Source organism: Leptodactylus fuscus, chromosome 8 (assembly GCF_031893055.1).
Source record: "Leptodactylus fuscus isolate aLepFus1 chromosome 8, aLepFus1.hap2, whole genome shotgun sequence".
In the NCBI taxonomy this organism is placed as follows: Eukaryota; Metazoa; Chordata; class Amphibia; order Anura; family Leptodactylidae; genus Leptodactylus; species Leptodactylus fuscus.
Genome location: NC_134272.1, coordinates 74,209,169 through 74,230,144, shown reverse-complemented (window position 1 = coordinate 74,230,144; position 20,976 = coordinate 74,209,169). Strand labels below are relative to the sequence as shown.

General features: G+C 42.4%; 1 protein-coding gene across 2 annotated transcripts in view; it reads right to left on the bottom strand.

Moving 5' to 3' along the window:
• Positions 1 to 20,976, bottom strand: part of LOC142216413 (sodium channel protein type 2 subunit alpha) — a 161,456-nt gene that overhangs the window by 75,252 nt on the left and 65,228 nt on the right. The window contains exons 2-5 of one of the 2 annotated variants that reach the window (XM_075284217.1): positions 11,400 to 11,719; positions 8,280 to 8,398; positions 5,442 to 5,531; positions 2,796 to 2,924 (exon numbers count right to left, since the gene is read on the bottom strand). In XM_075284217.1, coding sequence (XP_075140318.1) covers positions 2,796 to 2,924; positions 5,442 to 5,531; positions 8,280 to 8,398; positions 11,400 to 11,666 — 605 coding nt within the window. In that variant the 5' untranslated portion in view covers positions 11,667 to 11,719. Of the gene's footprint in view, positions 1 to 2,795; positions 2,925 to 5,441; positions 5,544 to 8,279; positions 8,399 to 11,399; positions 11,720 to 20,976 lie in introns of those variants that run through there. The other variant, XM_075284215.1, reaches the window with a different exon arrangement.

The window sequence follows — 20,976 nt, the reverse complement described above, 5'->3', positions numbered from 1 at the left end:
AGTAAATTTAAAAGGACCCTAGAGGTGCCGAAACGTCAGCCATTTGTCATCATTATGAGTTAGCCATTAAAAAGGTATCAACTACTGAAGATCATCAAGTTTTCTTGTTTTTTTATATTTCCAACCCACTGGCTAACACGGTACAACAACGAACATTTTCCTTACATGTATGAGAAGATAACTTGACCAAAATAAGGACATCATGGCTGGTTATCAGGAGGACACTACATGTATGAGAAGATAACCCGACCACAATAAGGACATCATGGCTGGTTATCATGAGGACACTACATGTATGAGAAGATAACCTGACCACAATAAGGACATCATGGCTGGTTATCAGGAGGGACACTACATGTATGAATGTCTCTTGATCTAAGCTGTCGGCCCCCCACTGATCTTCAAGTTATCGCAGTCTATGGTCATGGTTTACACTGTTTCTAAAGAAGACTGGCCCTTTACAAAGGGTCTTAGAGGAAATTGCAATTTAAACAGTTATGCCATTTTTTTCTGCTGTTCAACCATCTTATTAGTAATAGAACTTCACTTTTACTAACATGTAGATAAATGTTTGCCAGCAACTTCAGCAGTTCAACTTCAAAAATTATCCAACCTATAAAATTTAAAAAAAGCCCGAATTTTTTTGGTTCTTCTCAGCACACAGAAAATGACTGCTTGGTTAACCACTTGTGGCAGTGGTCACCCTCCTTAACCAGTAATATGCTGGGTGCCATTTCCTATGTATTGAGGAGAGGCCAGTTGGGGTCAGTTCACGCAGAGTTTTTTGTAGGTGGAAAAATTCTGCTTCAAGGATTAGGAGACAGTATTTTGACACGGTTTTTGACTTGATACGGTTTTTGACATGATGTGGTTTTTGACGTGGTTTTCAATGCAGTTTTTTTCCCCGGTTTTTCACACTATGTGGACTTGGAAATTTCTCTTTAAAAAAGCTAGCTAGCTTGGAAAAACTGCATCAGAACCCGTGCCAAAAACCTTGCCAAAAAACGGTGTTGCATTTTTTCCACCTCCCAATGACTTCAATGAATTTTTCCAGGTGGAATCTGCCTGAAGATAGGTCATGTTGCTTTTTTTTCCGCTAGTGGAAAACAAAACTGCTAGTGACTCCCATTGAAATGAATGGGAAGTGGTTTTTCAAGCAGATTTTGAGGTGGATTCCTGTGTCGAAATCTGCCTGCAAAAAACTCCATGTGAACTGACCCTTGGTGATCCAGCATCAAAATTAGAGAGTTTGGGGACCATTGAAGTGAGTATAATTTTTTACATTTGTTTTATACTTTCTGCACCTTTGGTAAACATATTTTATTGGGAAGACAATCTCACAGGAATCAGTCCAGCTGCAGACGAGACCCTGTGAACTTTTAATTTTATTTTTTATCCATAGCGCAGAAGATAGAAGATAGATAGAAGAAAGAAGCGTCGCTGGAGAGAGTTCTCTGGCAGCATTGGGGACTCCCCCAGTGCTGTTTGAGCGCTGGGGCCCGCCCCCAGTGCTGCAAGAGAACTCATTTGCATACCAGTAAAAACCGGTATTTCTACCGAACGGTGGGCCGGAGACCACTTCTAAAGGTAGGAGACGAATAGCCTTTCTCAAGGCTATTCCAACGTGTTAGGTAGAAAAAAATTACTTCTGAATGATAGGATCCCTTTAAAGAAAAGTGTTTATTTCTCCCATTATTTCCCTTGTCCTGCCAATGATCAAACCTGTAATACATGTCTATGGAGAGGGGAGGGGGGAGGAGGAGCAGAGAGACAGCCACACTATAGAGAGACAGTTTTCTTTCTTAACACAGCTGGATTATCAGGAACTACTATCCAGCCTTCTCATGATAGAAATTATTCATTTAATGAAGATGACTTCATCTATCTGTCTCTCATCTTCTCCTACTCCCCCCTCCTCTCTCCATAGATTTCATTAACTAATCTGCTTGTGTAGACAGGAGTAATACTGTATCCAATGTATAACAAAAGTCATCCTGCTCCCACACACTGGTTCATTTAGCAAGGTAGCTGGACATTTTGGAACAGTTTAAGGCTGAAAGGTGTTTAGGCATCAGTAGTATCCGCCACTGGCTGCAAAGCAAATGTTAGGCCAATACATAGTGACAAATACACCTGATCCATCTTAATTAGAGATGAGCGAGTAGTATTCGATCAAGTAGGTATTGATCGAATACTATGGTATTTGAAATACTCGTACTCGATCGAATACTACTCCTATTCGCAGTAAAGATTCGATTCAGGACCAGCATTGATTGGCCAAATACTATACAGTGTATAGCATTCGGCCAATCAATGCTGGTTCTGCAGAACGAGTAAGGGCCGGTTCACATTAGTGCTTGCTTCCCGTCCGAGTCTGCAGGAGGACCCCCCCCCCCCCCCCCCCGAACAGAATATCAGCACAACTGCAAGCACTGTGCAGTTAAAGCGCACGGACTTCATAGACTATAATGGTGTCCGTGGAATCATTCGTGCGGGCAGTGCGCTGCAAGCACACGGACCCTGTTATAGTCTATGGGGTCCGTGCACTTTAACTGCACAGCGCTCCTCCTAAACATGCTCCTCCTGCTACTCGTGGACTTGGTGACTCTCCTTTAGTCTAATAGTGGTTTCCCCTGAAATAAGCATTATTTCCCATAGACTATAATGGGATTCGATATCCAATCGAGTAGTTGAATATTGAGGCTCTACTCGAAACGAAAATCGAATCTCGAATATTTCACTACTCGCTCATCTCTAATCTTAACATATAAAAGATAATGGAATAGGATACTTACGCCATAACAATTACACTGAAATCTAACCAATTCCATGGATCTCGCAGGAAGGTAAATTTTTCTAGACAGAAACCTCTTGCTAGAATTTTTATGAGAGATTCAAATGTATAAATTCCAGTGAAGGTGTATCTGTGAATGAGAAGAAGTAAGAGTCATACTAGGCACAAGATTTACGTACTCCTCCCCGCCCCTCTTTCATTCATAGCCTTTCCTCTAGAACGTTCTATATCTGTAATCTACATCAAGTTAAGATACAGTACATACAGGACATGATGTAGGTCTAGATCATGGGTCAGGAAGCTTCGGCTCTCCAGCTGCTGTGAAACTATAACTCCCAACATGCTCCATTCACTTCGATTAGAGTTCCAATAACAGCAGAACAAGTATGAATGCTGGGAATTGAAGTTTTGCAACAGCTGGAGAGCCAAGGTTCCCTATCCCTGGTCTAGAGGATACAGGGGTAGTGCTCACTACCGGGCCCTAGAACCTCATGGATCCCAAAGACTGTATTCTATAAAGCACATGATAAGTGGGGGCCCCATTACAGATTTTGCATTTAGCCCCATGAGTTTTACCTCTGCCCTTCACCTCTATAATAACTGTGGGCCTCCCCACTGAGTTTGGTGATCTTTCCAGTATGTCTTTCAGCCCCCTCGATGACATCATCGGCCTTGGGGAATTGAGACAGCCTGTAACAGGACTTTAGAGGTCACATAAAGTGGCCCTTTAAAGAAATAATAGGTCCCCTGAGGCCGCTGGCATTACCCAGGGGGTTGGAAAGGAGACTACAGACACCAGTATAGGAGCACCAGACGTGAGAGAGCCAAGGAGAGGTGAAGGAAGGTGAATATGGCTGTTTTTGTTATTCTGCTTCACCCCTGAGTTTCCCATTCTTATGCTCCAATGAATAAGAGACACCGGAGTATAATAATGATTTGTGAAAGGGGAAACCCAAAAACAAACCCGCTTCATTGCAAACCAGTGGGCCCCTCTGTATTAGTAATCTATTTAATGGGCACATAGCTGTGGACTCACTGCCCTGCCACTGAGCTACAAAATACAAAAGACATCACAAGCTGAGACAAGTCACTTAAAGCATCAGCCTAATGTAATATCTCCATCGCCCACCTCCTCCCCCCCGCACAGATGGACAAAATTGGCATTTGGCTTTGAGAGATCTTTGAAGGACAAAACTTTATTGAATCACTTCCTCCACTTTCCTTACAGACTCGTCTGCTGGATGACAGCCGCTGAAATGAAATGGCCAATAGCACTTCAGTTAATATAAATAGCCTTCTCCAGGGATTGAACCTCGCCGCATCACTAAGCAACTGGTGCCATTATTATCCCGTACAAGGATTTTTCTATCATACTTACTGTCTTGTGCAAGCAATACGCGCTATCCCTTGAAAACGATCTATAGACATTGACATCTCAGCCATAGAATCACTCTGCAATACTTAGTATTGTGTACCGAACCTGTGGACCTACATGTAATAAGACGCCTCCTTGAAGAGGTTCTGTGCTTTGGAAGATCCCTTCTTGTTACAAGGATCCTTTGACAATAAGTGTTCCTTTGCTGGCCTGCGTGCTGATGTCATCAGCGGTAATCCATGGGAAAACCTGTGTACTATTTCCCTGAGGTGCCACCGAAGGTGAAATTAAAGGGATGTTCTTGATTTTTTCCTATTCATGGTCTATTTTTAGGATAGACTATAAATACCTGATCAGTGGGAACCAACACTTGGTCCTGCACACATCAGCTGTTTGAAGGCGAGTTCAATCTGTAGGTTATATGGCCAGGGCCCTATGTAGGGTAAAATGCCGCAATTTGGGAGCGGCGGAAACATTGTGTTAAAAAAGTAACGTTTTACAGTTCCTGCTAAGTTGAAACGCGTTGTGATGTCATATCAATAAAAAGTCTAAGTGAATATCTCCAGCTGTTTCTCTTCGGTTCTTGACCAATGAGCGCGGTTCACTCTCTGCGCCCCTCTTGCTCTCCATTGGCCTGCAAAGTGGATGGGATTTTGGATAATCCTATTCACACATTGCAGAAAAATACCCGCAATGGTAAAGCCGCAATTTCAAAAACTATTGCGTTTTTGTAAATCGTAGCATGTCAATTATACCTACGGAAACGCTGGCGAGTCAGCAGCTGAAAATTCTGCGGACTTTGTGAAAAGCACTGCAGCAAAAACTCTGAACCCACGCGTTTTTTTCCGCAGCAATTTTTGGTTGAAGCTTGTTATGTGGGGCCTAAAGTGCACGGAGCTGGAAGCAGTGGGCTTTGTGCCATGTTTAGTGGCCGGACTACATCTCAGCACCCCTTAAAGTAAATGGGGGCGCTGAGTTTCATTACCACTGCCCAGCCATAATACAGGGATCAGGGCCAACTGCTTATATGTATACAGTGTATAGTACGGATGTGTATAGTATGGACGGATATATCTCCCACTCACATTGAAGTTGACAATTTATTTTTCTCTATCTACATTATGTCAAATAACCATCCAAGTTTGCACCAATTACTTTGTCACCGATGACGGGAAACATTGCGTAACTATTGTCAATGGAAAACCACGGATCATTAAATCGCCAAAAATTATATCCAATGCAATGAAACGGTAGAAAAAAACAAATACTTACTCTACATTCTTGGTCCACTCCGGGGGATTACTCATGGTCATGAACACGCAGTTGGTCAAAATAGTGCACATTATGAGCATGCTGAATAATGTAGGTCGCAGTCAAGGAGAAAAGCAATGTAAAAAGGCTTCAGAAAAATCTTAATAATAATAATAACATTTAACCAGCAGTATAAAAACATAATCATATCTGACAGATGCACAAAATAACCCATAAGAAGGGAGGATGGAAGCTCTTACAGGCAATGGCGCCAACTGTCCTTGTTCCCACCATAGCAAAATATCCGTGTGGTTTCCTTAGGTAACCTCTTTTAATGCGTATAGGTTTCCGTTCTGGAAGTTCCGTTCCCAAGTGGCCTTCCCGAACGGAAACCCGAACGTTGATGTGAATGGGGCCTAAATCACTGAAGAACTGATCCATCAATTCCACCAAACTCCTTGAGTCTATGTATTAGGATGTCATAGTCAACTGTTGAGAGGCCTAAGAGAATTAGGATAGTGTATTCAGCTCTGTCCTGGCCATATTTAGTACTCGTCTACGGGCTGATTCAGTGCTATGTTTTTTCCAGAAACTTGACAGAAAAGGGTCACCAGATTTCCCTAGGAAGGGTATGTCGGAGACAGGTCTGTAACTAGTCAAGGAATCTGGGTCTATGTAGGTTTTCTTTAGATGAAGCTTGATGATGGTTGCCTTCAGTAGATCAGTGAAGATCCCATTCTGTCAGCTTAATATAATACCGCCAATGTCAGAGGACATAAAAGGTCCTCTTATTTGCTAAGTTGACCCCTAAATCACTCACTCAATGGCAGAGTTTCAATTCTTTTCGAGGGGTTCTACTGAATATTATACTTTAGTACATAAAGCTTGACCGTGTCTACCAATGGCTACAAAAGTCCAAATATGTAAGGTACTACGATGACCTTATATATATATACTCGTATGCCTTAATGAAAGAGTTAAACCTTATAATGAATCTTTTCCCATATAACTATACATGGATCTGCTCAGTTCCTCCAGCACTTTAATATGCAGTCCATACATTCAGACTTGCCAGCTTTTGCTGTCGATGTCTGGGAGCCCCAGCGTGCTGAAAATTTTTGATAGGCTATGCCCTATTTTTTTTTTTTATAAACCATGCCCTATTTGGGGTGTGACAGATCCCTTTTTGCTGCTTGTCATGCCCTTTTCATGATGTGGGTAGCCCATGATGTCACCTATAAGAGGACCAAGAACCTGGAGTATGTTGGAGCACTCCACCAGACCAGAGAGATTTGGTCCCTCTTCCAATACTCCAGGTGGTCACACATATTTTGTTGGAGTCTCCTAGACGTGTTAGGAGACTTGGCGAGTATACGATTGATTAGGATTCCAGGTGACCGGTTCCCTTTAAAGTGCTATAAACCACGTCCATCAATAACGCATCCTGGAATAAAATGAGTGATAGTGTAAAGTGTGATCCCACTGGGATGTGTCAGGATCTCTCTGGAATCTATTATGTGGCTTGTACATCTTTATTATCTGTCAGGTTGTAGCTAGTGAGAGTCACAGTGATGGATTTTATGACATTTACACTGGTTAAGTCTACTGCATGTAAAGCGCTCAGCATATAAGATACTAGATATGGATGATTCACTACCGGGAGATTATTTTAGGATTTTGCTCATTAGATTGTATGCAGAAGTAATGCATATGTAACAGTCCTGATCATTGACTCTCCTACATTACTACTACTCTATACGAGGATTTCTAGTAACCTATAAAAGAATCCCCATTGCTTTTGTGTTGTACTTGGAAGAGTTACATTTGTTCACCCATCATCTCTATACCAGTTCCATTCTTGCAGGAGCCAGGATCATACAGAGTCATTTGGGAGAGTTTTTAATAAAACTGAACAACTGGGGATTCGTCTTGGAGGGACTAAAATGGGTGCACTGTAGTAAATTTTAATCTGGGGTCTCGTCAGACCCCAAATTATAAAAGGTGGACGCTCAGGGGAAGTGGAAGTGAAAAAATAAAAAAAAACATGCATAAAATCATGCATTCATGCCTTTCTTCACTTCTTTTGAGCCTCCTCGTTGCATCTGGCACTCTTCTGGACCCGCTGAGGCCTATGAGTGGGCCAAAGTGGTTACATGGGCATGCCAAGCGTCATGATATCAATTCCTTCGTTACATTCCATCTTGGCTTGTCATATAGTTAGCTAAGTAGTGCGATATGACCAACATAATGTGGTCAGGTTATCTTCTCATGTATGGTGGATATTGTGTCCACAATAAGGAAATCATGGCTAGGTTCCTGAAAAGAACCAGACCATAGAAAGTTCCTAGTTTTTTTTTATTTTTGTCACCTCCCCTGGGCCTCCACCTATATTCTGGAATCTAAAGAAACTGAGATATAATAATTTCACTTCCAGTTTGCGTCAAACTTTTGGAATCTGAAATGAACCCAAGCCATCCAAACTGGAAACGAAACGAATCTTGTGAGGTTCAATCACAAGACACTCTATATTCTCACTATATAATTTGCTGTTTTTAGCATTTTCACCTTCTGCATTTGGAACTGGTAGTTGTCCCTGAGCTGGAGAGTCGAGACGCACAGTGAGTAGAGGAGAATCCGCTCTATAACTGTCTCACTCAGAAATGTCTGCAGAGTTGTATGGGGAATAGTAAGAGAAGGACTAACCCTTTGTGCATCCATTACTGTATAGTCTGACCCACATATAGTTTGTGTTATGGAAAGTAAAACCACCCAGAACCTCTGTCATTGAATAAAACTTTTTGTATTATTAAACTGAACACATAACAAATGTCAATACAACAGATCCATGGAAAAGGATATGAATGTACCAAAACCTTAATAGCTATTTTTCTAAGGGGGTTGAAAGGAGTTAAAATGTACAAGGCAGACGTGGCACTGAAGCGGAAGATTGCCTTCCCTCTATTCAATACTATAAAAGTCTGTAAAGAGAGAAATAAACAATTAGTCGTACGACAACATCAACGAGTCAAAAACATTTCAAATTCTTTGTATCCAACTTCAGTTGACAAATATGAGATGAAAGATGATACATGGGTAAAATAATCCTTGTACCCCAGAGGGTTAGATATTGAGCCTGCTAGCTGGATTACCCATTAGCAACAGGGAATAAAGGCCCATTTACACAAGCAGATAAAAAGCAAATGAGTGAGCGTTCATTCAACCGTATCTCCATATGGTCACATTTTGACAGAACAGTTTCTCATTTAAAGAGGATCTGTCGGCTTTTCTGTAAAATAGCAATTCTGGAGAATCCTTTCTTAGAACTCTGCATTGTGATATTCTTCTTTTATAACTCCCGGAAACATATGAATAAATAGACAATTGGGAACAACCATTTATCTTAGCAATGGCGTGTGTCCCTGCCAGGGCTATGGAGTCGGAGTCATGGACAAGGGGCAGATTTGGCCATAATGCAACAATTGCAACTGCATGGGGCCCCAGAGATCAGGGGGGCCCTGCAGTAGAGGGTTTCTTTATGGCATATATATTGGAGGGGGTGTACATCTCACTCAGACTACTCAGGTGGGTGAGATGAGAAAACTCCAGAAGGAATGTTTGATCTCATCAGGCAACTTTCATCTGCTGAGCATTTTGGTAAATGCTCAGTACTAGGCTGGATTTTTAGGAATGGCAGGTAGGTTGGTAGTGGGACCTGTCACTCCACCCCCCTCCAGTTCACACTTTGGGGATGTTCCGGCAGCGACTCAGCTGTTGAGAGTCTCCTCGTCAAGGAGGCTTAAGAAGCGAGCTCCAGCAGCAACACTCTGGCAGAGCTTGGCTGGAGAGCCAAAGAAAGAGGTCATATTTTTGGAGCTGTGTCCTGAATGATTCTACTGGCTTCTAGATTTCTATTATTCTAGGTGAGGTAACCTATTCTATGTTTAGTTAGAGCCTAGCCGGGCAGGTATTTAATTTTTGTACTATTTCCATTTGTTGCCGCACTACCTTTTTGAGTGAAAATAAATTCTACCTTTGTTTTGGACTAAAAGAAACTGGACTTTTGTGTTTGTGCCACCCCATCTAGCAACCCCAGACCCTGACAATATATATATATATTTTTTTTTGTTTTAAATCAGCCTCTATCTATTGGATTACTCCAACATCTAGTAGCCAATATTTTACTCATTTACCCCGCCTCTGTTTAAGCCTCCAGGAGGTGCTGCGAGGTACGTCCAAACACTAGAGTACATCAGTTTGTGACATCTGGATGTTCTTCAGCATCAAAACATACTAAGCAGTGCCTCCTAAAGGCAGACACAGAGGCAGATCCTGAAGTAGAGCGAAGATGGGTAAAAAAATCGTTTTTTGACTGAGGCAATATAGTAAGGTGAATTTTCTAAGATCTGTTCACATGGTGCGGTGCTGAGTGGTGTCTGCCACTCCTGTGGTGCTGTGCCTGTGGATTTTAGTTGCCCAGATCCTGAGGGCTTGGTCTGGTGGCAAGGGTGTTGCTGGACTACTGGGTCGCTCCCCCTGTGGGCGCTGCATTGCGGTGGTGGTCGTTGCGTGGCGCCCACAGAAACCCAGCAGACTCCAGTATAGTCTATGGGGTTCACAGGTCTCTGTGGGTAACTGCTTTTTTAAGCGGACCATCCCAAACGGAATCCCAAACGCAGGTGGGAACCTAGCTGTAGCTGAATGTGCCAGAATGCTGGGTTAAAATATACAAAACTGTTACAACTTTTTGTGTAAAAAAGACCAAACAAGGGGTGTCATAAAATTAGAAAAATGTACCTAACTTGTAAAACACAATTTAGTAAATTTAACATACAGTGGGGCAGATTTATTAGGATCGACTCTTTACCTGCCAGTCTTAGTTAATTTGGTTTGTTGCCTTGAGATGCATCGGAGTTTAGGAGACTCTGACCTCTCAATAATTCAGGTCCATTCCTGGAGTTCCAGTGCACCAGATTTTAATGCTATGCCAGTCTAGAACTGGCACATATTTCAGGAATAACTTGTGCCAGTCTTCTGGTCTAAGTTATAATAAATTTTTCAGCTGTGGTGACCTGGTTCTGGACTGCTTTCATCCCCACCCACTTTTTGAAAGATGGCAAATACGGAACAAAATTGGAAAAGTCACAAATTTTGTGCAAAAAAAAAAAAAAAAAAGCATGTGTAACAAATATTGTGACTTTTCAAGTGTTGTACGCCAAAAAACTGAAGACAAAGGCATGATAAATGGGTCAAAATTGTGTGTTACTTTGAGAAATTTGGAGCATCTTTTTGACTAGAGATGGTTGAATCAACTCATACTGAGCCAGGTTCGACCCAAATATTCCAAATTGTTTTTTTTATGAAACTGAACAAAAGGAGATTCTAAAATGGCGAGCTGAAATGAAGAAACCCCAGAGTATAATAGGTGGAGGGCCAGGGAAGCTGACAAAAGTTAAAAAACCCCTTCATAGTCACCTTCTACCGCCTCTTATGGGCCTCCTCGCAGAATACGGGCTTCTCCTGATGATATCAGTCACCCGAGATCACCAATGAGGCCTGTGATTGTGCCATCAGCAGTCATATAGGCATGTCCAAGTGTCATGATGCCATGGCGCTTGGTGTGCCCATTTCACCGGACCAATCACAGGCTTCCGCAGTAAGGCCGCTGGGCGATTGACATCACCAAGGAAGTGGAGAGCGAGTGTCGGACTCCGCAAGGAGGCCCAAAAGAGTTAAGGAAAGTTGAGTATGAATATTTTTTTTATTTTTTACTCCTATCCTGAGCTTGCCCACCTTCAAGTCACTCTGGTGTCTGATGTGTATGAAGGAAGCTGCTACTAGCTCTGGCTCTATCAACAAATTTGACCCGGCAGTGATAATAGGCCATGTCACGTGCAAGTTGCTATCTTGTTATCAGCTATAGATGGAAAAAATACCTTGTGAAATAAAATGCAATATCAAGGAAGTAAAATAAGACCTTACTTTTTGATTATAATAATATGGGTCTAGGTCCTCCAGCGGTTCTGATACCATTCCCGGAGGTATATCCCCGTATATGAATGGCAGACTCTTGCCCGCCTCCAAGTCACTGCTTGGCTTGGGGCCATTTTCATCATCGTCATTAATGTTTTCTTGTTTAGGCTTCTTTGCTTTCTCCTCTGCAATGCGTTTCTCGATTGCTTCAAGAGACTCCCTGGTAAAATAGCGGAAGCTGTCGGGCCCTGGTGGTACAAGTCGTGCCTGCGCCATCTTTTCATCCTGCACCTTTTAATTTACTGCTTAGCTCCTTTCATAATGGAAACCTGCAATGAGAAGAAGGTCTATTGTCAGTATAGAAAAGGAACAATAATCTGTTTCGACTTCAGTTTGGGACAGTAAAGCATATAATCAATTAAAAAAATTTCAGGACTTCTAAAGATTTCCTCTAACCATCTTAGTGGTGACATCTGTGGTCTTGATCAGTTGTCAATTCAGATATGGGAATGTGTGGGAGAAATCTTGGAGATGTGTGTGTAAAGAGCAGAAGAAGGAGGTCTTAAGAAGATTAGAGATTACGTGTGGGGAGGCAGACAGAGATTGGGTCAGAGAGGCATGGAGGAGACAGGTTGTAGATGGCCCTGTATGTCAGTGTTTGCATTTTAAACTCTATTTGTTGGGCAATGGATGGTCAGTGAAGGGATTGGAAAAGGGGAGTGGCTGAAGAAAAAGGAGGAGAGAGGTGAATAAAGTGAGTGGCAGAGATGAGGATGGACTGTAAGGGACCAAGAGCATTTGCTGAGGTCATACAGAAGGATGAAGCAGTGACCTAAGTAGGAGAGGATGAGGGTGTGGACTAGTATTTTTGTAGTTTCAGGGATGAGAAAAGTTACATGATATGAATCTGTATAACTAGTCATAGCTAAATAGTTACAAGTCACATTTATATATGAGATCGCCAAGATGATTGTCTATAAAATGATGGTAGTCGTATGTTCCAAGTTGTAGTGGATGGTGAGATATGGAGCCTGAAAGTCATAAGATCAAAACATTGTTACCATTTTGTTCATCAGTGTACATTGTGCAGAAAAATACAGAAGACACACATGTCTGTGAGTCAATGTGATGTCCTGGCATCACCTGACAGCCTTTCAGTCAGTGGAAGGTGGACAAATACAGTATATAAAATGCTGTGGACAGGAACAGGCATTGATATAGGGATGGACGTGTTATTCATCACTGCATGATCCAAAGCAATTACTCTATTTTCTACAGCACTGACTGTAGCAAAACTTTTATAGATAGGTTCCTAGGAGCCTTAAGAGTATTCTACACTATGGTTTATAGATAGGTTCCTAGGAGCCTTAAACGTATTCTACACTATGTTTTATAGATAGGTTCCTAGAAGTCCTACGAGTATTCTACACTATGTTTTCAGTCAATTTAAGGTGTGGTTTTTACTGATCTTTTTCAATCTGAACAAGTCTTGGTTCCAAACCACCTTAACTCCAAACAAATCTTGAGAGGTTCTCCCTTCTCAAATAGCAATGCTACAGCCTGTAAATTGTACATGGACATATAGATATGACAATGGTAACATCTGCATCGCAGTCATCACCCCGATCCTTCTCTATGGCAGTAAGGTTTGGGGCCCAGCCATCTTCCCAGACCAGCCAAAATGGGACTCTAGCCCAACAGAGACCTTCCACCTGGAGTTCTGCAAATACCTGCTCCATGTTCATCGCAGTACCTCCAATATGGCCTGCAGGGCAGAGCTAGGCAGACTCCCCCTATGGCTCACCATACAGAAGAGGGCGCTAGCTTTCCAGGCGCACATTCAGGGGAGCAACCCCGATTCCTACGATCACCAAGCCAGAGACCTGAGAAAACCCGATACCCCCCCAACCAAACAACAGTTAACCACCAAACCAAAAACACCAACAGACGACTACCAGGGCCGAAATAAAGGCGACCACAGAGGCAAACAGAGAGCAGTACATAGAGGAATGGAGAAACGAAATAAATAACTCCAAGAAACTCACCGTGTACCAATCCCTACAAAGGGACTACACCATGGCCACCTACCTGGAGAGAATACGCCACCCCAAACACAGACAGACCCTGAGCCGGTACAGACTGAGCGCCCACAACCTAGAGATTGAAACAGGCCGACACAGGCAGACGTACAAGCCACGGGAGAACAGACTGTGGCAGCACTGTGACCAGGGAGCCCTAGAAGACGAGACCCACTTCCTGTTACACTGCACCAAATACTCAGCTGTGAGGGCCGTCTACTACCAAAGACTCTCTGCCCACATCAGAGACGAGAAGAGGAAACTCTACATCCTACTGGGAGAGGAGGAGGCCACTGTGGAGATCGCTGCCCAATACGTGTCCAGCTGTCACCAAACAAGAGGAAGATGAGACACATGGACTATCAAACCCCCCACCCCCATGGGCTATTAAACCTCCCACCCACCACCCAAACACCACTAAGCGCCCCCCCATCACCTGTTTACCCCATATCCACCAAAACCCACACGCCCCAAACAAGAACGACGAGACCCTAAGGACACTCCATTTTAAGTGGAGTGATACAGTATGGACCTGTATGTGCAATATAATGTCTGTATACAAAATTATATTGAAACCAGATACTGAAACTTTTTACTTTTCTCTAATCTATTTTTATTTTATTTTTATTTAATTTTCTGTGCATGATTATGGAGATTTGTTTTACTACAGCCATACAGATGGCTAAAAATTACTCGTTATGGACATGTTGATCCAGGGTTTTTATACTGACTGCCAGACTGGAGTCAGGAAGGAATTTTTCCCCTGCAATGGGGCAATTGACATGAGCCTCATGGGGTTTTTTTTTTGCCTTCCCCTGGATCAACACTGTAGGGGATTGTAGGGTTATAGGTTGGACTTGATGGACTGATGTCTTCATCCAACTTCATCTACTATGTAACTATTATGTAACATGCTCTGTGACTTGTGAAGAGGTCACTGTGCAGGGTGGGAAAGGAAACTGTGTCCAATACTTCTCATTGTAATCCTCCGTGTGACGATAATAAGATGATTGCTGAGAAGTGATCTCCACAGAACAGGAGGTCTAATATTAATTGTGAAGCTCGATGTTCAAAGTGAAAACTAAAATTTCAAGATTTTATTAAATATACTGTTTCAGATTCGGGGGTCAAATTTAATAAGACTGGCGTATTATACGCCAGTCTTAATAAATGATGCAAATTGCTCAGGGAACGGGAGGTACAGTATATGAAATGGCTTGGGTTAGGACCTGGCATAGTTTTCCCATTGTAACTCACACGAAATGTGTTGGGTAAAGTGTGATTAAGGCTTGAGGTGCATGTTTAGTGCAAGAAGGGCGTGAAACTTACGCCTCAATATCATCCCTCTACGTCAGTTTTCCGGCATAGGGGGAATTATGAATTTTCTTCACTGAGTCTGAGCTAACTGCTAAATCTAAGTGGATAATACTACATAAGATGACATGAAGTCGCATTGCAAAAAAACAGAATGATTCATAACCTGAAGAAGAAATTAATTTCCCAGCAGACTGTAAAAGCAATAAGCCGATCCAGAACACATAAGTGTCAAGATGTTGTTCCTTGTTTTAATGCTTGAAAAGAAATTAAAAAAAAAATCTGACAACAAAAAACTTGATTTAGCTCGTAATTTCCATCCAATTTAATAAACATGCATGTTAGCCTTTGTAATCCATGTCTGTGAACTTGCTGACAATGTTCATCATCTTAGCCTTTGCTACATTGTCTCATCATCTCCTACTGCTTCTAACAGTTTATAAAATAATCTTGGAAATTCTGAGCTTCGCCGCTATTTATCGTGTGCTTGAATTCTAAAAATATCCATCTTGCTCTTGATGGAAATATAATAAGTTAGCACTGAGTACAAGCTATTGTAATACATAATGATGAAAGTTACAACTGTAGCAGTCATGCACTGAATGGCGATTGTTCAGGAAGGGTGGGGAGGAGATTGCTACAAAAATGCCATTCAGATAAATATACCACTGAGCAAATGGTTCTCTTTAAGATCTGTATATATATAAGCCTGAAGACTGTTCAATATATTTTACAGATTGACCAATTTAAGGATAAGGACCCATGTAGTGGCCGCAGCAAAAAAGCGTTGCAGGAAAAACTGCAGCCCTTTTCCCTTTCTGCTTCCATTATACCTATAGGAAAACCAACAGTGATTCCGTAGGTATAATGGACATGCTGCGATTTCCAAAACTGCATTGGTTTTGGAAATCACAGCATGTCCGCTATGCATATTTTACCGTGGTGTTTCCCTCATGTGGGGGCGCCCTGAAAGAAAAATAACTTTCAGAAGAGAAGGAGTTAAAATATAACAGAAGATTAGGAGGAGCTGAGCAGATTGATATATAGTTCCTTGGGAAAAGTTTCAGTATAACTTTTAACTGGACACTAAGGAGTCCAGTAGGCGGTGCTTATCAGTGATCGACTCGCCACTTATACAAGGAACACTGACAGAGATGAGCGAGTACTGTTCGGATCAGCCGATCCGAACACCACGCTCCATAGAAATGAATGGATGCACCTGGTACTTCCACTTTGACGGCGGCCGGCCGCTTAACCCCCCGCGTGCCGGCTACGTCCATTCATTTCTATGCGAGCGTGCTCTTCGGATCGGCTGATCCGAACAGTACTCGCTCATCTCTACTGACAGTCATTGAGAAAGACCACCTACTGGACTCCTGATAAAATGAAATAAATTATACTGATTCGACGCAACACCTCCTGTTCTTTAAAGGGGTTCTGTCAAACCAGCAACACAGTGCAGACTATGGCAGTTTGTAGCAATGGAGCTGCCATTAGAGCTCCAACATTGCTCATTTGCATATTGTGAAATAAATTAATCTCAGCAATGGAGCTCGAATTTTCACCTGGAAAATGGCATTATATTCAGGTGAGCCTGATCTATCTGTATTGCTGGTTTAATATGCTTAACCCTGTCAACAGACCCTCTTTAAAGAGAACTCCCCTCCATCACTTGTATAGGAACTGAGCTGCAGTAACCCAGCTGTCTGCTTCCACCTCTGTTCTCCATATAGTGGCTGCTGAGATCAGCTGATCAGCGGAGGTCCTGGTCCTATCTTAAGGATAGATTATCAATATCCTTTATCCGGAAAACCCCTTTAAGGAGGACATCAGAATGCCACCAAGTAGATATATGATGTGTGACTCTACTAGTAAAAAATGAGTCACAAAAAGTGTGAATTTATGCAACGACAACTTTTCACCATCATTTATCATCACTATAACAAGACCCATGTAGACAGGAATAGAAGTCACATATGAAGCCACCAGCAGATGTAATGATTCCATACCCTTTGAGCATTTCTATTTTTGGAATAAGTACAAAGGAGGGGAACAGTTTCTAAAAATAATCAGAGATTTGCATGACAATGATGAGACCTTTGTCTTTGTCTAGCCCTTGACTAAGGTGTCGGTGAAGATCCCGCACATATCTGAAGCTGTAATATGACAAGTGGTTAAAATGCTTCTTGACTGAAATTCACAATCTGTAAAGTCTGCTTTAGATGTTTCAACTGAACATCTGCTCCATATAGCATTGCCGCTGCTTCCACACCGATTCACAGGTTACAAGACCCTGCAGCAGTTGCCCTCATGCATATGTTAATAGAGCTCAGTGTTCAGTAGCTTCATGTTCCTGCAGAAAGAGCTGCAATCCCGGCATGCTTGACAAATGCGCATTTACAGGACTGGACAGTAGAAATTACGCTCTTACACCTTCACGTCAAACATCTATGAAGTGGACTGGTCTAACGCTAACAATACAATGGTGATATTTTATTATATCGTATTAACTGCATTCAGCTAAAAGGGTGTTACAAGACTATAATAGGTCTTTAGGATAGGTCATCAGTATCTGATCATGGAGATCGATGCCCAGGACCCCTGCAGATCAGCTCAAGTGGCTGCTATATTGGTTGTAGTGCTGGTGGCGTTATTTACTGCTTACTAAACACAGTGCCATACATTGTATAGTAGTTATGAGTATTGGATGTGATGTCACTGAGTCGATGACATTCAAGTACCGCAAGCTCCTCAAATAGCTAGTCGACAAGGTAAGACAGAGGGCCTCAAAACAGGGGATCTGCGCTAACTGGAATATGACAGAACACTACCCAGAAGATGAAGTAGATGCAGGAAACTATTCACGTTGGGCCAAGTGCATCTGGTTACACTTTAAAGGGATCCTATCACTCAGATTCAATTTTTTCTAAGTACCACGTCAGAATAGCCTTAAGAAAGGCTATTCATCTCGTACCTTTTGTCGTCTTCTCCGTGCCGCCGTTTGCCTACAATCCCGTTTTTTCTCAGTATGCAAATTAGCTCTCTCGCAGCACTGGGGGCGGGCCACAGCGCTCAAACAGCACTGGGGGTGTTTCCAATGCTGCGAGAGAACTCTCTTCAGAGCCGCCTCCATCTTTGTAGCAGCGTCCTCTTCAGCCTCTTGTTCCGGAAGTGGCTTGTAACTTTTAGACCTCGGGCCTTGGGCAGAGCAGACTGAGCATACCCACAGGCCATGAAAAAATTAAAAGTATTGTATTGCCCCCAGTGCTGCGAGAGAGCTAATTTGCATACCGTGAATAACAGGGATTGTAGGCGAACAGCGGCATGGAGAAGACAACGAAAGGTAGGAGACGAGCCATATCTTGGGTCAATTGCACACAACAACATATAGCACTATAGAACATAGGACATTGTTACCAACCTTTTCACATTATAGTTATCTTCCTACAAACAATGCTAGTGACCTAGTATCCTCTGCAGTCTAATGTGAACATGGACCTTGGATGCAGAGAATCCGAGGCAGTGTCAAGTACCACTTCACCAGTATATCCTCCTCCTAGTGCACTCCGAGTCACGCTGACTGATTTCTCATTGCAATTTTCATTTCAAGAACCAATTGCTGAGGGGGCTGCCCAAACTGTCAGCTCTCATGTCTTACGTGGGCGAGCCCCTCCTGACATTGCTTCATTATAACAGGTGACACCACGGCTCATCCTTAAGTGATTTCCCTGAGCTACAAACTCCTGTTTACATCAAGCTTTTATGGATCGTAATGATTACAGCAAAGCATATGCTGGCCAGATGACCTTGCAGTAAAGACGGAGGCACAATATCATGTCACTCCATCTGCCTGCTCACAGCGATTGTTGGAAAACTTATAGAATGCTGCAGTGACAGGAGTATTCCAATGTAAACATTTATGGTGTATTCACTGGATAAATCTCTCCATCTGTGGGAATGGGGTCTTGTGACCACCACCATTTGGGTCCTAGGATTCTATATCTATAAAACATAGTGTATGACACTGTCAGGGCTCCTCGGACTATATATCTATAAAACATAGTGTATAAAACTGTCAGGGCTCCTAGGGCTATATATCTGTAAAACATAGTGTATAACACTGTCAGGGCTCTTAGGAACCTATCTATAAAACATAGTGTATGACACTGTCAGGGCTCCTAGGACTATATATCTATAAAACATAGCGTATGACACTGTCAGGGCTCCTAGGACTATATATCTGTAAAACATAGTGTATGACACCATCAGCACTCCTAAGAACCTATCTATAATACATAGTGTATGACACTGTCAGGGCTCCTAGGACTATATATCTATAAAACATAGTGTATGACACTGTCAGGGCTCCTAGGACTTTAAATCTATAAAACATAATGTAGAACGCTCTTAGGGCTCCTAGGAACCTATCTATCTATCTATCTATCTGATTTCTAGCTCTCTAAGGCAAACAGTTAAAGGGATTCTACCACTAAATAGCTATTTTTTCTACTTTAGACGTCAGAATAGCCTTTAGAAAGGCTATTCGTCTCTTACCTTTCTCGGGCAGCAGTGGGGACGCCCCCATCGCCGTTTGAGCACTGGGGCCCACCCCCATTGCTGCGAGAGAACGCATTAGAATACCAGTAAAAAACAGGATTTCTAAGGAATGGCGCCGCGGAGACGACTGCTAAAGGTAAGAGACGAATAGCCTTTCTAAAGGCTATTCCGACGTCTAAAGCATAAAAAATAGCTATTTAGTGGTAGAATCCCTTTAAAGTTATGTCAAAGTGAAAGTGACATTATTATACTCTGAGGTCTCTTCAGAACCAGAATATAATAGGTGTAGCAGACCTGGGAGAGGTGTAAAAGGAAAAAAAAAAAAAAAACATTCATATTCACCATCCATTACCTTTGTGGCGCTCTGTCACCGCCTCCTCAGTGAAGTTTGGCGCTCTCCTATGACATCATGCACAGGTCTCAGCAGTAACAAGGGCATGCCAAGTGTCATGATGCTCAACGCGCCCATGTGATTACTGGTAGCCAAATCACTGGCCTCAGCGGTGACTCTATGTGCATGACATCACAGGAGAGCGCCAGACGCTGCAAGGAGGCCCACAAGAAGTAATGGTTCTAGTTTGCCCATTTGTTCAGTTTTGTATAAAAAAAACTAACAATTTGGAAAATTCAGAACAAACCCAGCTTGGTACAAGTGGGATGTTGGATGTTCATCTATGAAAGAGTTGCTGCAGTTATTACAAGTGGACTAGGGGAAAATTGATGTTTGGTGGGTGTCCAAACACCAGGAACCCAACAGATCAGGAGAACAGTGTTTGAGCTCTCTCATATACCCCACCAGCCCCATAGAAGTCATGTATCACAACAGGGAACCCCTCTGCTCGTGAACGGCGAAGGTCCCAGCAGTCAGACGACTAATAAACATACATCTAGCACCTATTCTGTGAACAGACGACCTTTAAGAATAAAACTTTCCAAAGCCTACATGCAGAATTTATTATAATCTTATACTCAGGAGTTGCCAGATTTGCAATTGCCCAAATTCTCTTAAAGTCACGTATCAAGGTGAAAGTTCATTTTAGGTTTTTCATTGACTAATGAATGTAAAACAACTTACGGCAGGATCCTAAACCTCCAGCCGTATTCAGCAATGATTTACTAAAGTGATACATAATGAAACATAGACAACATGACAACACGGTAATCTACAATATGCAAATTCTACCACTAATTCTGTATGATAAATGGTCTGTGCTGTTCGTGTGCATGAGGAAGGGATTTCACAGACTGCTGCGTACTAGCAGTTTATAAACATTTCGCCCTGGGCTTTACTTTGTTCCCTATTACAGTCCTTTCTGTAAATCATTGTAGCACGTAATTAGTCGCAGAAAGTCATTGGGCATTTATGGAAATGTAAGGCTGCGGCTTAGAGAAAACAATAAAGCGGCGATGTAAACAGGCGTACAGGACCCAGGGAAGATTTCTTCCTTGGAAAGCACACCGTCTTCCAACACGCCTAAATCCCATTACTTAACAATATATTGCATTACATCCTATTGGACTTCCTGGATGCATCGCCTCTCCGAAGAATGCGGCTTGGATTAGGAGTAATATTACATCCCACGGTATGGTAATATTTGTCCAGAATGAATTCTTGTCTACACCATTAAACCTCGGGT